At 38.6% G+C, this 13991-nt stretch overlaps 1 protein-coding gene across 1 annotated transcript in view; it reads left to right on the top strand.

The window, feature by feature from the left end:
- NELL1 (neural EGFL like 1) overlaps positions 1–13991 on the top strand; it is a 999502-nt gene that overhangs the window by 278083 nt on the left and 707428 nt on the right. Inside the window, exon 11 of the mRNA XM_068977360.1 lies at positions 8431–8559. Coding sequence (XP_068833461.1) covers positions 8431–8559 — 129 coding nt within the window. The remainder of the gene's footprint in view (positions 1–8430; positions 8560–13991) is intronic.

Below are 13991 nucleotides of genomic sequence, written 5' to 3' on the forward strand. Positions count from 1 at the left end.
TGTTAAATGAATGAGGGAATGTTTATGCTGTTTATGGCATTTCCGTTTTATCCCAATTTTCTAGGACAGTGGCTGGACACACATCATGGGGCTTAATATTTGTCAAACAAATGAATGGTATCTCTGCCAGGAACTAAAATTAAGGAAGCGGTTGGAGTAAAACCTGGAATTCCATTTCAGCAGATTGTGTGTCTTCCTCTGAGCATCTGCTCATTTCCACCACTCAAGTGTAAATAAGCTCCAAATGGATATTACTCATTTTGGTATCTCATCCAAGAATGGTGTTCTGTTGTGTGGTGTTATTTCTCTCTTGACTCTAAGTCCCCAAGCAACAAAGTAATGGTGGACTGTATCCTGGAGAAAGAAACACGGTTTATTCCTTTGGAAAGATTCAAGGCATGTCATGGACTAGAAAATGCTGAGTGATGGAGTAGTGGTCTCCAGGTCAGGTCAGCATTCCTTGAATGTCCCTTAATGAGTAAAATCATGGCTGGGATGTCGTGTAGAGTGGTGGAGAGAGACTGGGCATTAGAATCTTATTGGAGTCTATATATATCTTTTAGGCATTGCCTACCAGCTGCAAGACCACAAGAAGGTAATTAACATCTTTGAGTCTTGGTTTATTCATTTTAAAGCACTCTTCTAATTTTACTTTTGGAAGACGGAGGATTTAGTCATCAACTCTACAAATATTTCCTGAGTGTTTATTGTGTGCTGGATATTGCCTTAGACACAAAGGGAACAAACTTGCAGGGTCCTTTCCCTTGAAGCAGTGAGCTTCTAATGTGGAAACAGACATTCAACAAATACACACAGAAATGAACATGTAATTAGTAACTGTGCTACCTGCTGTGAACAAGAAGAGAGTAGTATAGGAGAGAGTAATGGGATTTTCTTTAGACTTGAGGGACAAGAAAGCCTTCTCTGAATAGATGATCTTTAAGCTGGGACTTGACAACTGAGTAGAAATTATTCTGGCAGGGATGTGTCATAGGTTCTGAGTTGGTGGGACAAGCTCGCAAAGACTCTGAATCAGGAAAGAGATTGGAGTACAAGAGGAATTCAAATAAAGGCTGATAAACTCGGTGGGGGGTGGGGGGTGGGGGGTGGGGCGGGGATGACAGAGGGAGAGGAGAGCCTTGTTTGTCATTTCAAATCAGAGTTAAGAATTTTGCATTTTTCTTGAGAAATTGGAAAGTCTTCGGGAGAAGACTTTTAAGGGGATGAGTGACATGATCCAATCTATGTTTTAAAAGGATTTGTTTGTGGGGAAAATGGATTAGAGACAAGCAAAAAGGGGAACAGGAAGGCAAATGAGGTGCTTTCTTTTTAAGAAATAATAGTTCGGAGTAGGTTTTTTTTTTTTTTTTCTTATTGCCGTGTAGTGGAGGAAAAAAAGAGATTCCAGAGATATTCATGAAATAAAATGAATAGAACTTGGGAAGGGGCAGTATTTGAAGAGAGAGGACAAAGATGACTCCTTTGGGGGGAAAAAAAAGATGGTTTAAGTGAATAAAAGTGCTGCAGATTGATCCAGAGAACTTGGAGAGCATGGATATCAGATTTAAGATCAAGAGTGCAGTTTCAGCTGGGTGAGCCATGAGACGACTCTGAGGTCATCCAAACTGAATGTCAAGTGGGCCGGGGCTATAATGATGTAAAATATGTGAAGTGAGGTATACAAGGCAGTGTCACTTCCTGTCTGTAGAGGGCTGTGGGAGCCTTTATTATTGCTTCTAAGTCTCTTCAGTCATGTCACACTCTGTGTGACCCCATAGATGGCTCCCCACTAGGCTCCCTTGTCCCTGGGATTCTCCAGGCAAGGACACTGGAGTGGGTTGCCATTTCCTTCTCCAATGCATGAAAGTGAAAAGTGAAAGTGAAGTCACTCAGTCGTGTCTGACTCTTAGCGACCCCATAGACTGCGGCCTACCAGGCTCCTTAGAGGAGGTGAATGTACTTAACCAGAGACCAGAAGAGACAGGGCACAAACATTGACCTTGTTTCGATTTCTCTTGAGAACAGATTGGCAAAACCTGCAGTTGGGTCCTAAATGGGCCTCTTTGAAGACTTTATTGGGCATAGAGATCTGCAAACAGCATCAGAGAATAGTCATTAGTAGTTGTCTATGCTCCGAGGTTTTTAAATCATAGAATAATAATTTTCTTAGTGGTCTTAACAAGAACTTGAGTGAAATCATAACTGCCACTTCCTGGCTGTGTTACCTTGGATAAGATAGTCCCAACCACATTTTCCTAATCTATAAAGTGAGAATAATACTAATCTTTAGAGTTGTTGTGCCTGACAAATTGGAAAAAGTCAACAAACAGCGACTTTTATAACAAAAGTGTTCTCTGTCTTTGGACCACTGCCATTTAGACGATGTTGCTTTGTGTGCTTCTAATTATAGGATGATAATTACAGAGACTCTGGTGGTGATTTAGTCATTAAGTTGAATCTGACTCTTGCGACCCCATGGACTAGAGCCTGCTAGGCTCCTCTGTCCATGGGATTTTCCAGGCAAGAATGCTGGAGTGGGTTGACATTTCCTTATCCAGGGGATCTTCCTGACCCAGGAATTGAACCCAGATCATCTGCATTGCAGGCAGATTCTTTACTGACTGAGCTATGAGGGAAGCCCACCGAGACTCCAGATTCATTTATTAAAATATTCAAGTAAAAGAACATGGATATTGAGTATGTATGTACGCATATGTGTGTGTATTCTACAGTCTGGCCACAACTTCTAATGCTGGGGGAAAAAGATACTGATTAAAGAAAGAAGGTGATGTTGAAGAATCTCATGCATCAATCTGTATTGATAACCAGCTGCTGAGGAAAATATTGTACAAAGAGTTAGTAAGAGGACTAGAGAAAGACAGGTGGCAACTGAAGACAGATATCCTGAAGGGACAGGTCTGTAAGTTAAATGCCATGCCTCTCAGACAGCAGACAGGAAAGACTAAACTTTTAGAAAGATGTTGAAATGTGGAGAGTTGATTGAGGATTTATGACTTGGCAGCCAGCTATCTTGGGGTGGTTTTGAAGAATGCAGATGAGCAGCTGGGGTGATGAAAGTGCTTTAAGACTGGATTGTGGTGATTTACTGTATAACTGTGTGAGTTTACTAAAAATCATCAGTTTGTCTTTACAATAGGTAAATTTTATGGTATGTAAATTGTACTTCAGTAAAAATGTTTGAAGAAAAATGGTGACTAGCAAACTAGTCCCATTAGCCTTCTAGTTGCTCAAGAGGGGGCATTAAAATACCACTGTAGATTCATCCACATCTCCATTCACTCATTAATTTAACCACCCGTATTTCTACCTGTCAATTTTTGCATTCGTCTATAAGCCATCCTTCTCCACAGACAGCTATCCTCGTGTGAAAAGCTCTGAGTTGAAAGAAATGAGTCAGACATAGATCTTGACTTAAAGAAGTTGGAGTGATTAGACTTAGTATTTTAAAAGAATATTTTAAATTGCCCAGCCTTGTGTACATGCTTGTGTGTGTGTGTGTGTATGTATGAAAAAGAAATCTAAAATGTAATCTGCTTGAATCTAGGCATGCAAAACAGAATATCTTTTTTATCCCTTGAAGTGTAGGATGCTTATAAAATTGTTGCTTTTTGATTAAGAACCCCGGCATCAGTGACACCTGGATCGTGGCTCTGTGTACTTTCACTCATGCCCTAACTTCTCTGAGTTAGTGCCACATCCGTGAAATAGGGTTATAATTCCAGTTTCATAGGATTGTTAATAGAATTAAGTGGAATATTGCATCTGAAACACTTTACTGAGCATCTAGCATATATTTTGTGCTTGATAAATGTTAATCATTCTTATTACAACTGTGCCAGATTATTTGAGGTTCTTCAAACTTACTCTTCTTCCTCAAGGGTTGGAGTCCCATTCCTCCCATTGGAATCTGTGTCTTGCAGATCCTGTGTCTTGCACAAGTTTCTAGCTGTGATGAGTCAAAGGTCAAGTTTGGCATCAGCTAGTAGGGATTTCTTCTTCTCTGGAACACTATGATAGTTTGTACTGCTCACATCTTACTTAACTACTTCTGTGTTTGGCTTACTTCACCTTAGAGTTTCTAACTCTCTTGTGGTCATGGAATGTCTCAAACATCAGGGTCTTGCATAGTGCTGCAGCCCTGTAAATATTGAGTAGATGATTGTTCACTCATGCAGAAAGGCAAGCAGGTACTAAATAAATACTGCTTGAATGAAGGCTTGAGTTAATTAAAAAAAAAAAAAGAACAACAAAACATGTTTTTGACACAATGGTGAGGCCCAGACAAAGTGGATTTGTCCATACCATTAATCTGTCTCATGGGCCCTTCATTGTCTTTGAAATACATTTGACCCAACTCTCTGCATTGTGAATTGACATGGCACATGCCTGCTAGAGAGATGTGCATTGGAAAGTCAACAGTGTTTGAGGGGCTTTGTTCTGGGCTATCAAATGTTTGTGGAAAGTGAAGGACAGTTGCATATCCTAGAGAAAAAAAGTCATGCAACAAAGGGTGTTCATATAACATCGAGTCAAACTTTATAATAAAAGAAAATGTGACAACTTAATTATTGATCAATTGTGATGTGGGGAGGGAAGTCCAGGCACTTCCTCTGGCAAAGAAAGCTATGATACTCAAAAATTGTCCTTTTACTAACAGAAACATCGAGTACTTTAATGGTTATTATAAGCCTTTTAAGTCCTCGTAAAAGTGTTCTTGGCTGACAGAGGTTTCACATTTTCAACAAGTTAAGTTTTTACTCTGATTTTGACTGAGGCAGTCACGAGTTAACAGGTCAGATAGTGAGGCTGGATATGATATTATGCTCCCCTCATCCTTTGGATCCACTTTCTCATGTCACAAGTAGTGTCTACATCTTTCACTTTTTTTTTTTTTTAATATTTTTTATATGTGAGAGGACATATAAAAAAACAAATTATATAGGGCTTGGAGTTCCCCAGACATAATTTAGAATCTTGGCATGTCCACTTATTAGCTAGATATTAATGAGTTTGAGCTTGAGCCTCTCTTTTCTTATCTTGAAGCTCAGGATAGCAGTGTTATCATTAAGTTGTTTTGAACGTTAGCCATCATTGTCAGCAGTACTGTTATCATAATCATTATCATTCTTATCACAGAGGCTAACATTTAGTGACCTCCTAGTGTGTATCAAGCTTTGCTCTAAGTGCTTTATATGAATTAACCCATTTAACTTGTTCCACACAAATTAATAAGGTATATTATTATCCCCATTTAAAACATCTAGTGTAATGCCAGATATAGGTGCATGAATATTATTATTTAATAGGAGTTATTATCTTTTATCCTAAGAATGTTGGTTTAAAATTCTGTCTCAAAAGAACATTCTAGAATGTTATCACCAAAAGGAGTTAAACTTCGAGTTTATATAGTTCAGTGCTTTTTATATTTTTTTAAAACCAGAAACTGTTGTTCATATAATCACTGTTTCAACAGTATAAAAGCAAAGCTGTTCTATTTGAATCAGGGCTGGAGGACTTGAGCTCTGACCAACAACTCAGCTGTACCCAAGACTGAGGAATAGTGTGAAAATCACTGATGTTGTCCTTTCTTGGTATATGTACCTAGACAGGCAAAATGACTTATTGTGTTATTAGTAAAGACCCTGAATTATGTATTAGATCTCTTCTCCAAGATCACTTGTTTTCTATGAGACTACAATATGTGATATAGCAGTGTAGTTATTATTTGCTAAAATGAATGAGTTAAAAATGATAAAGCACCTTTTATATACCTTGTTACATTTGAACTTCATAATTCCTGTGGTGGGTATAACCTAAAAATGCATAATATATAAAATTTTTTGAGGGTTGGGAGATAGGTAGAATTGGTAATAGAGGTAGGACGAAACAAACAAACAAACAAACAAAAAAACCAACAAAAAAACAGAGACCAGAAAAAAGATTGATTCCATTGAGATAAGTAAGCACACTGGGGTTGGCATTTGCCCAGAGGTAAATTTTTAATCCCTGGTGGTAGAATCTGGCTTCTAATGGACTACTGTTTAAGTAGACAGGAGGAAAAGCCTGAGGCTTGCATAAGTACAGAATCTTGAAGGGTAACTCCTCAGTGGGTGACTAGGAAAAATCTGCTCTGTAAGAGGAGACTTGCCTGTCAGTCGTGACTCTAGATAGGGAGTATGGCAGAGAAAAGTGTGCATTCCTGAAAGCTTAGAATCTAAATTTATTCTACCTGTGTGGCTCAATCCATATGTCCCAAGGAAAAATGTAGTTTAAAGTGATTGTGGGTTGATAGTTCCCTTGGGCATCTGTCAAAAGCGAACACAGATCCTCTCTGAAGAAGTACAGTTTCAAAGCCCAAACCTCAAATAATTCCTGCAGATTAAATCCTAAAAAACATGAGCTCACAAAGAATCATAAAAGAATCACTCAAAACACAAAATAGTAACCATGCAGGATACTCAGTGAAACAAACCAAAATCAGAAGACTGAAGACGTTGGAGTTGTATGTGTAAAGTGTACGTCAATATGTTTTTAAAAGGGGGAAATCAAAAGAGGAAAGAATGAGAGACTACAAATTTGGCCAAGGAGATTTAAAAAGAAATTGAATTTTAGAAAATAAAAAGAAAATACAAGTAAAATAAAAATGAGGTGGATGACTGAGAGAATATGACACTACTTGAGAGAATTAAGAGACCGAAAGATACATCTAGAAGTTAAACAGAATTCTGCATAGAAAAAAGAGATGGGAATATTAAGGCAAGTAGAAGTAACATGGAGGAGAGCTTAAGAAAGAATAGTAATCTCATTATAATTCTAGAAAGAGAGACTTAGTGGCAATGGTGAAGAGAGAATGTTTGAAGAGAAAATACTTGAGAATTTTCCAAACTGATAAAAGATTTAACCAATCTTTATATTTAAGAATCCCAAGGAATCCGAGGAAGAACAAATAAAAATAAATTCACACCTAAAAACCTTAAAGTTAATGAATATGAAACAAAACAAAGCTCATCGACTTAACTAACCAAATAAAATAGATCTTAAAAGTCAAAGAGAAAAGGTTTGTCACATACTAAGGAATGACTGTTAGGCTAACAACTGACTTCTCAACAGTTATAACAGAAGCTATAAACAATGGGATATCTTCAAAATGTTGAGACAAAATATGTACCTAGTAAAGCTGTTTTTCAAGTAGGAGGGTAGTCAAAGGACATATTTAGATAAATTGAAATGGAGCATCAGTTCAGTTCAATTCTGGACCTCCCTGGTGGCTCAGAGGGTAAAGCGTCTGGCTACAATGCGGGAAACCTGGGTTCGATCCCTGGGTTGGGAAGATTCCCTGGAGAAGGAAATGGCAACCCACTCCAGTACTCTTGCCTGGAAAATCCCATGGACGGAGGAGCTTAGTGCAGGCTACTGTCCATGGGGTCGCAAAGAGTCGGGCACTACTGAGCGACTTCACTTCATTTCAGTTCAGTTCAGTCACTCAGTCGTGTAGTTACTGTCAAATTTATCTTCACTAAAAGGAATTTATGAAGAATATATTAAGAGGAAAAGTAACTATCCCTGAGGGAATGCTTTAGATTCAAGAAAGACTCTTGGGCAAAGAAATGTAAAACATGTGGTTAAAAAAGTATGCCTCAGGAAACATGTTCATGAATGTTTCTTGCAGCTGTGCTAATAACTCAAAACATGCAAATAAGTCAAAGTCAATATTTAGTATAATGGATAAATTGTGGAATATTTATACTATGAAATATTATATACCACTGATGAATGATAGCCATAGACATTAATATGAATGAACAGGAAAAAAAAATACGCCATAGAGGATATGATACAGTTTGATTTTACAGGTGAAGTTCAAAATGGCCAAAACTAAATAGCCTATTATTTAGAAATACATACCTATGTATGGTAAAGCATATAGAAATATGTAAGGGAGTGATTAACACAATTGTTAGGATAGTTGTCTGTGATGGCTGAGAAGGGGCTTCTTTGGGGATGTTTAATAAATAGGTACTGATAATACTTTTTGTATTAATTTTATTTGATATATTCATATATATATTCATTTTATATATTTCCTATGTATCATAAATTTTGTAATAAAACCATTTAAAAGACTAGTCACATAAGAAGGTAGTGGAAAGAAAATTCAGAATCAACATGGATAAAAGCTTTCAAAAAGGAATAACTTCAGCAAGTTAGTGAATTAGGAGAGAAAATTCTCAGGTATAGGATGGTCCAAAGTTCTTTATTCCTCCTTATGGATATGCAAATTTACCTTTGCATATTGCCAAGGCGTATTCTCATGTATGCTGACATATAATAACAATGTTTCATGCTTTATTATTTGGAAGTCTTTTATTTTCCTCTTTCCTGATGTAAAGTTTTATTTGTTTCTTCTAGGTCATAACTTTTGTGCTGAAGGACCTAAATGTGGTGAAAACTCAGAGTGCAAAAACTGGAATACCAAAGCTACTTGTGAGTGCAAGAATGGTTATATTTCTGTCCAGGGAGACTCTGCCTACTGTGAAGGTAAGTGAGCTATTTAATAAAATCAACTTGTGAGAAATGTATTCCTGGTAGATATTGCTGAAGATTGAAAGCTTTCCCTTGGTTCTGGTCCTGTGGGATCCTAGAAGAAACTGTCAACTGCCTAAGATACTCTCCTCTCTTGACTTATCCAGGCTGCTTAGTAGCATGTAATAGCAAGACTTTTGAAGGAAGTTATGAAACACAGAAAGCAACAAAAGCAATGGAGCCATATCAGATCCCATGTTCTACTGTCACTGCATTTAATAATCACCAGCAAAACCCTAAATACCTCACTTTATGTTGCCTTATTTGGGAAGATCTTCATCTTCGATTTCAGTTAAATGTTATGCAGTGGATTCTCTTTTGAATGGAATGCTTTGATACTACCTTCTACCCAGTTGCCATCATCTTCCTCTGCCAAGGTCATGTGTTGCTATTAATAATTCCCAAACTCTTGTAAAAGCCCCAATGATGGATGGACTCATAACTTTGGCACATGGATTGGTGTCATGATAGTAGGTTGGTGGCCTCAAGGATCTGTGACCCCCTTTTCTCCTTTACAAAGCTGAGCAACTCCTCTGTCTTATGTGAACCCCTCTTTCCATGCTTAGTACTCTGGTGGCAAGTATTGCAGATTCCTGTTCCTTTAACATACCAGAGGGTCAGGAATTATTTCTGACCCTGGACTTAAACATACGAAGTGCCCTAAAATGTAAGACCTTCCATTTCTCCAGTGCTCACTGGCTTCCTCCTGTTGGTTTAGAGAAATTGTTATAGGGAAATTGATGCTAGGCTGTTTCTCTGTCCTGGTTGGACCCAAGTACTCCTGTCATCTTTACTAACTATATATTGAACCTTAGGGACCTGTTACTCAGGAATGTGGATATCACAACTGGAATAAATGCTGCAATGTCTTGGTCACTATCCTCTACTGCTTTGGTTCTCAAGTAGATCAGATATTGTCAAGGTGAAGACAATTGATGACAATAATGGTAAATTTCTTTGCATTCTGCTGTTTTATGTTGTTGACTTCTAGCTTAACATTTGGCTTACTAAAGACCTTGTCAGTGGTTAAGGAAATGTGTCTAATTACTGTTAGTGTATCCTCTGTTTTCCATTTCTAATGGGAGATTTTCTTCATTACCGTTTTGGTTCTCATTGGCAATACAGTCTAAGTCCAGTAGTTCCTCCCCCACTTTTTTCTACAGTTCTTTTTCTTTTGCTTACTGAACTTGATTTGAGAGACATGTCACTTGGGAGAATGAAGTTGCCCCTTTAGCTATGCAACTTTTCATCTAGCCTTAATATCATGTTATCAAGACTAGTCAATTTTGAGAAAGGATTATTAATTCAATGTTTCATGTTAACATTTATTTTTATATTGTACCTTGCGCTGTTTTGTATTGCACCTTACACTATTCTGTGTTTTTGCCAGAAAATGAATGTAGCTTTAAAAAAAAAATATGAACATTATTCTCTCCATTCATCATGAAAAAAATCCCACAAGCCAGATAATGGTCTGAAAATTTTAGTTTTTTACCTTCTGCTGTATGTGGGATAGACTCAACAATTATAAAAATGATAGAAGGAACCTCAAAATAATGTGAATCCTGATTCTATCATTGGCAGACATTTTGGTTGTCTTTTGGAAGCAGCGCGCACACCATTCCTGACTCCCCTTAGCTGTTGAGACCTGGCAGAACCTGGGAGGAAATAGCTGGCATAAATGCTGTTTGGGACTCTTTGATTCTCTCCTCATTTTTGTTATGTAGAATCAGTTTTATGAGGTGCCATGCTGTGCCTACCCTTTGTGTGTGATGGAGAAGGAAATGGCAACCCATTCCAATACTCTTGCCTGGAGAATTCCATAGACAGAGGAGTCTGGTGGGCTCCAGTCCACGGGGTCACAAAGAGTTGGACACAACTGAGTGACTATCACTCACTCACTTTGTGTGTGAGGCCTTATGCTTTTGATTCTGTTGAGCAATTTTAGGTCTAAATCCCTGTTTTCTTGAACATGTTTCTCAGCTCATTGTGTGTGCAGGGCATTGGGCCAGTGTATACTATGGGACTACCTTGGGACATGGTGATATTCTCAGTCTTCAGTCAGTTCTCTGTAATCATGGGAACATTCCACAAGTTCAAGGATAACACCTAAGAAAAAAAATGACTAAACATTAGAGCCTATATACTGTCTAAGAATGGAAATCAGGGGGAAAAAACAGGAGTTGCATCCTGGACATTGAATGGGAAGCACAGAGAACCAAGTAGAGTGAATATCAATATTTAGAGCAAACACCCTTCTCTCTTTCCATTCTGCCATCTTCAGCACGCCTGGGTTTTGGGCTTATTTTCCCGTGCCCGCTTGATGGCTGCCATAGCCCCAGGTGGGATGTCCTTCTACCAGCATCCCACGGAAGAGATGGGCAGTGGTTAAAAACCTTCTCTGTGTAAGGTTCTGTCTTTTTATGTTTAAGGAAAGTTCTCCTAGAAAGTCCTTTATAGCCTCCTTTGGCTCTCCCCATGCAGAAGACTTCTGCTGTCTTATTTTTTAGACCTGGGTTACCTGCTATCCACCCCTAGACCAATGAGATGGTTGTTTCAATGCACAATGGCTTGCGCTAATTGTGTTCCACCCCTGGATTTGGAATAAGGCTATACTTGCCCTGAGACTAAGTGATCTTTGCTCTTTGCCTGAATTAAATATGGTTGTAGCTGTAGGAGGAAGGTATGTGTGGCTTTGGGTGGATAGAAAGCCATGGATACCACACTCCGGTATGGCAAAATGCAGTATGGCCATTTACTCAGCTTCTGTCTTCAGAATTATCCTCTGGGATGCTCACCACACAGCCAGCTGGGTACCAGAGACTCTCAGAGGCTGAGTTCATCGTCTCACTGTAGCCTAGAGAGAGAGGAGTAGATATGTATGAACTGCTTCAGGCAAGTTATTTTTTACTCAGAGTAAATGGAGTGAAGATGACCCATATTGTACAAATCATGATGAACAAGACTGGCTTGCAAATTAAAACAAAATATTGCACTCATTGTCCAGACTGTCTTGAAGAGCCTATTCAGGCTTTCAGTGGAAAAAGAATCACAAAAGACTTTCAATTTTCTTAACTTCCTTGGGTAGTAGAAGAGAGATAGTGTATTAAGGGCTCTTCCTGCTCTGCAGAGATTGCCTTAGAAACTGCCATTGAGGAGATATCAGAACTCCTGGCCAATCAATAGAAGGTAATAAGAACCCTTGTCAGCTATGATACAATTCAAAGGAGGTTGTTTCATTTTTGCCTCGTCTGGCTCCAGCAGGAACATTCCCCATTTTGAAAATTGCTGTAGTCGTTTTTTTGTGTTTTATGAAATCTGGTCTACTGTGACTTTTTTAAAAAAAATCTTTGTGATGACAATGAGTTGGTCTTAAATAGTTTCTGGTACATTAGCTTCACTTAGAGGTAGTATCTTGAGGAAAGTACAGTAGTTGGGGTCCATTCCTGATCTTGAATTTGAAGCCTACATAGAGTCTCACACTTGGCTTAGTAAAAAAGTAGTAAAAGGTTAGGTTAAAGAATAAAAAGCGATATGGTACATATACATCATGAAATCCGCCGGGCATACAAAGTACTAGAATTAGTATTAAATAATGCCTCCTACTTACAGAGTGCTCTGCCTTTCTTGAACTCCTTTTACGTATATTATACTCTTTGAACCTTCCAGCGAATCTTGGAGGAAAATGGTAGCATTCATCAGATGAGCTCCATTTTGTAAGCGTGGACACAAAGACTCAGAGAAATGAAGTAAAGTTAATATTCAACTCACAACTCATATGCCTTGACTTATGCTGCACCCTACCTCCCCATCCCCCACCCTGTTCCAATGTGGGCTTATTAAAAATATTTGCTATCTCCTTGATCTAATGAAATCTGAATGTATGTGAGATCTGTACCATTTAGAGTAAAAGCCCAAAGAGCTGTTACAGGGTTCCACCTCTTTCTTATCAACTGGCAATGTTCTAGAGTGGCATCTCTCCTTTAGCTGTGGTCTCAGCACGAAGGTGATTTGGAACTAGTGACAATGAACAGGTGATGGACATGTGGCCTTATGAGAAATAACTGTAAATCACTGATACTTTGGAGGGTGCAATTATCTGTTAGCTTTGTGTAACTTAGCCTAAGCCTACTGGTATACCTGCCTGAGTTAGTTGACCCAAATCTTGTGGTTTCAGAAGGGTACCTCCAACTCAGTGTTCATGACTGAAAGTAATTTTCTACAGAGTAAGCATTGAGAGTTACTAGAAAAAGTACAAACTGTGTAGATCATTAATAGTCTTCCCTGGCTCTGCTACCAGGTAATAGATACTTACAGACCACAAGTAGTAGATTACTGCTTTTTTATAGCCAATACCAATGTGGGAAATTGTATTTCCCAATTAAGATGATAATGAGACAATGCAGGTCGAAAACTCAGTAAATTGTCTGGTTTTTACTGGTGATTCAGTGAATTGCAACAGTTATTGTCATCAACCTCTATCAATGTTTATGAGGATCTTTCTTGGAAGAGTGTGTGCTCGTAGAGGCCAATACTTTGAGAATGTGGGCTTCTCATGTCTACCTCTTTTTGGAGTATTGGAAGGTAGCAGGGGAGAGCGTTCTTAGATGGAGGGACCAAGTTATATCAGTCCTGCCAGGAGCATATTGTTAGCAGTGAGGTACCCAGCACAGAAATAATGATGAAGTCCTTCCTTCCTTGTAAAAACATGAGCGGAGCTGAGTTAAAGGGTAATATGTCATGGAACAAAATGATTTTATTGGTTTCACTTTAATGATTGCATGTAAAACACACACACACACACACACACACACACACAAAGCTACAGCAACTGCTTAGCAAGGTGATTTATAATGTCTTTTGCATGACTGAAGGTGATGACAAAGGGTCTGACCCCATAGTGTTAAGAGGCTGGGAAAGTGGCAGAAGGTCAGAGTTCAAGCAGAAAGAAAATGCAGAACTCGGGGGTAGATTTTTTTGGATGCAGAGGCTAGTGTGTGTACACTGCCATAGAAACAAGCCTCTGTGAGTCCCTGATGAAGAGAATGTGTGAAAATGGTGAGCATCCTTAAGTTATACTGCTAATTCTCCAAGGATTAATCAGGTAACTCTTATTTTGAAATTTTCTAAAATGCATGAACCTTGCAATCCGTGAAGCCCAGTTTATGCTCAGATCTGAGGTTCTGTCTCCTAAAGTCTTGATGTGGACCGCACAGGGATCAAAAGCCTCTTATGGATTATTCATGTTTGTAAAACATTAGCTCTAAGCTCCTGCTTGCATTTATTTCTGGAGATTCAGAATGCTTGAGATAAGAATACCTCAGGGATCCCCCTTTCCCTTCCAGTTTAGCATGTATGACTAAGGGAGAGATCCTCTGGTGTCCAGA

This window comes from Capricornis sumatraensis, chromosome 8 (assembly GCF_032405125.1).
Source record: "Capricornis sumatraensis isolate serow.1 chromosome 8, serow.2, whole genome shotgun sequence".
NCBI classification, from domain to species: Eukaryota; Metazoa; Chordata; class Mammalia; order Artiodactyla; family Bovidae; genus Capricornis; species Capricornis sumatraensis.